Here is a 3,578-nt window from a genome sequence, read left to right on the forward strand (position 1 = left end):
GGCTTGATCCTTCTTATGAAGGGGTACGTAGGCAACCCGATCAGGTTCAGCCATGGTTTTCAAAAAAAAAAAGTCAACATACTTAACACCGAAGAACATAGGATTCACTTTCACATGGTTCATCGACTTCAGGCGAAACCGACCTGCAAACCTATGAAGCAGAAGAAACGGGGCTCCGCATTGGAACGACAACGAGCAGCGGCCGAGGAAGTGGACAAACTTCTCGAGGCCGGCTTCATCCGAGAGGTCTTTTATCCAGATTAGCTCGCCAACGTGGTTCTCGTGAAGAAAGCTAACAGAAAGTGGCGCATGTGCGTGGACTACACCGACTTGAACAAAGCCAACAAAGGATAGCTTTGCTCTCCCCAGCATCAACCAGCTCGTTGACTCCACCTCGGGACATCAGTTGCTGACCTTCATGGATGCCTTCTCGGAATATAATCAAATCCAAATGGCGCCAGAAGATGAGGAGAAGACGACCTTCATCACTGACAAGGGCATTTATTGCTATAAAGTGATGCCGTTCGGGTTGAAAAATGCTGGAGCAACATATCAAAGGCTGGTCAGCCAGATCTTTAAAAATCAAATAGGCCGAAACATGGAGGTCTATGTGGACGACATGCTGGTGAAGAGCTGAACAGCAGAGCACCATGTAGTTGACCTCAATGAGACATTTTCCACACTCAAGAAGTATCAAATGAAGCTCAATCCTGCCAAGTGCACATTCGGAGTCACCTCGGGAAAATTTCTCGGCTTCGTAGTGACCCAGCATGGAATCGAACCAAACCCTGAGAAGATCCGAGCGCTGCAAGAGATGGTGCCACCAAAGACGGTCAAGAAGGTACAGCGGCTCATTGGGCGGGTCGCAGCTCTGGAAAGATTTATTTCCAGGTCAGCTGAGCGATGCCTCCCATTCTTCAAAATCCTCAAGCGACCGAAGAACTTTCTATGGTCGGAGAAACATCAACAAGCTTTTGAAGAGCTTAGGCGCCTTCTTGCTTCCCCTCCATCACTCACAAAACCCCAGCAGGGTGAGCTCCTCTATTTATACCTGGCCATCTCTCCAGTCGCGGTGAGCTCGGTCCTGGTCCAAAAAGAGAACAAGCTTCAGAGACCAGTATATTATACCAGCCGAGTCCTAAGGGATGCTGAGACCCGATATTCCAAGCTGGAGAAAACAATCTTTGCCCTGGTCATCTCGGCTCGAAGGCTCCGATCCTACTTCCAGGCCCATACTGTGGCCATACTGACCGACCAGCCTATGAAGCAATTCTGCAATGGTCGGATCGCGCCGAGAGGATTGCGAAGTGGGCAGTCGAGCTCGGGGAGTTCGACCTTGAATACCGTCCGAGGCCGGCGATCAAAGCCCAAGCGCTCGCTGACTTTATCGTGGAGTGCACTTTACCGAACGATCCCGAGCTCGCACACACGCCAGCGGAGGAGACCCCAGGAAAACCATGGATTCTATATATGGATGGCTCCTCAACCTCGGGGGTAGCAGAGCGGGCCTTATCCTCACTAGCCCAGATGGGGTAGTTGCGGAGTAGGCTCTATGCCTTGAGTTTCCTGCCTCAAACGATGAAGCAGAGTACGAGGTACTCATTGCCGGGCTCAAATTGGCAAAGGAGCTGAAGGTGGAGGACCTGAAGGTTTTCAGTAACTCCCAACTGGTCGTGAGCCAGATTTTGGGAGACTTTGAAGCAAGAGAGCCATCGATGCAGTGATATCTCCAAAAGGTGCGAGACTTCACATCCATCTTGGGCATCTTCAACATCTAGCATATTTCCAGAACAGAGAACCTAAGGGCATACCACTTGTCAAAGCTAGCGACTTTCCGCATGAGCGAGCTCCCTAAGACAATAGTGTTCGAATACCTCCAAACGCCCAGTACAGAGGAGCCCGAGCTAACCTTCTGCATCGAGGCCGAGCCGAGCTGGATGGATGAGCTTGTCGGCTATCTGCAGAACGAAGTCCTCCCCAATGACGAGCTCGAGGCCCACCGAATCAGGCGTCAAGCCTTCCGATACATGCTATATGAAGGCAAGCTTTGTTGAAGGTCGTTCACCTCTCCCCTCCTCAGATGCCTCCGCCCGTCAGAGGTGGACTATGCTATGCGGGAGGTTCATGAAGGAATATACGGAAACCACTTGGGAGGCCGAGCACTGGCCCACAAAATCCTGCATCAAGGATACTACTGGCCCACACTTCAAAAGGACGCATTGAACTTCATTCGAAGATGCGATAGATGTCAGCGGAATGCCAACATTCAGCGCCGACCCTTAACCCCGTTGATCTCGATCAGTGCCCCCTGGCCATTCGCCCAATGGGGGATTGACATCCTGGAACCATTTTTCCTGGCCACCGGAAAAAAAAAATTTCTGGTTGTCTCTATTGACTATTTCACCAAATGGGTCGAAGTCGAACCAGTGGCCCGGATCTCCGAGCTGAGGATGCGGAACTTTGTCTGAAAGTCAATAATCTGCAGATTCGGACTTTCCCGCATCCTTATATCTAACAACGGCCGTCAGTTCGACAATATCCGTTTCAGTGAATTTTGCTCCGAGCTCGGCATCGACCACCGCTTCACCTCGGTCGCCCATCCACAGACGAACGGAGAAACCGAGGTGACAAACCGCACCATCCTTCAGGAGCTCAAGGTTAGGCTCGATCGATCCAAAGGGCAAAGGGTCGAAGACCTCTACAATGTTCTCTGGGCCTACAGAACCACATTTCGACTTTCCACCGGCGAGACCCCCTTCAGCCTGGCATACAGAATGGAAGCTGTCACCCACCTGGAAGTCGGACTTCCCTCACCAAGAGTAGAGCACTACTACGCAACCTCCAACTCCTCCCAGCTTAGAGGCAACTTGGACCTCATCGAGGAGACAAGGGATGCCGCCCGAGTCCGCATGGCGAGGTATCAACAGAAAGCGGCACAGTACTACAACTCCAGAGTAAAGGCCAAGCTTTTTAAGGCGGAAGATCTCATCCTCAGGAGAGCTGAAGCTTCTCAGCCTGCCGAGCAGGGAAAGCTTGCCCCGAACTGGGAAGGGCCATACCGGATTGCACGAGTCCAGCGGCCCGAAGCATTCAAGTTGGAGTCTCTCGGAGGAACTCTCATTCCACGAGGCTGGAATTCCGAAAACATTCGGATGTATTACCAGTAAAGCCCCTAGGGGCCCTCAACGATTGGAAACACAACTCTCATCCCCTTCTTATGTTAATTCATTCACAGCTCTCCCTTAATTATTTCATACTCTTCCTGATATTGGGATGCTTGTGAACTTCAGGATACTCGAATAAGCTCGGATGCCAGACCAAGCTCGGATGACCGACCAAGCTCGGATGCCCGACCAAGTTCGAGAGCCTGACCAAGTTCGGATGCCCCAGCAAAGTTTGGGATATCTTGCTACATCGACGTCGTGCTCGGTCTCGATCTCCATCAAAGATCCCGACCAAGATCGGGATGCTCCGTTGAGTCGACAGCGAGCCCAAGCTCCCTCGACCTCGGGAAGCGTCGCGGGGTCGACAGCGAGCCTAAGCTCCCTCGACCTCGTGCTCGATCCCTCGACTAAGGT

General features: G+C 51.9%; 1 protein-coding gene across 1 annotated transcript; it reads left to right on the forward strand.

Annotated features, from left to right (window-relative positions):
- The first annotated feature begins 2,774 nt into the window (after positions 1–2,774).
- LOC149753298 (uncharacterized) lies at positions 2,775–3,167 on the forward strand. Its single transcript, XM_089923779.1, has one exon. The coding sequence runs from the start codon at positions 2,775–2,777 to the stop codon at positions 3,165–3,167; it is 393 nt and encodes a 130-aa protein (XP_089779905.1).
- Positions 3,168–3,578: the final 411 nt, after the last annotated feature.

Source organism: Phoenix dactylifera, chromosome 6 (assembly GCF_051530095.1).
Source record: "Phoenix dactylifera cultivar Ajwa chromosome 6, Ajwa_hap1_PhDact_Kaust_v1.1, whole genome shotgun sequence".
Classification (NCBI taxonomy): domain Eukaryota; kingdom Viridiplantae; phylum Streptophyta; class Magnoliopsida; order Arecales; family Arecaceae; genus Phoenix; species Phoenix dactylifera.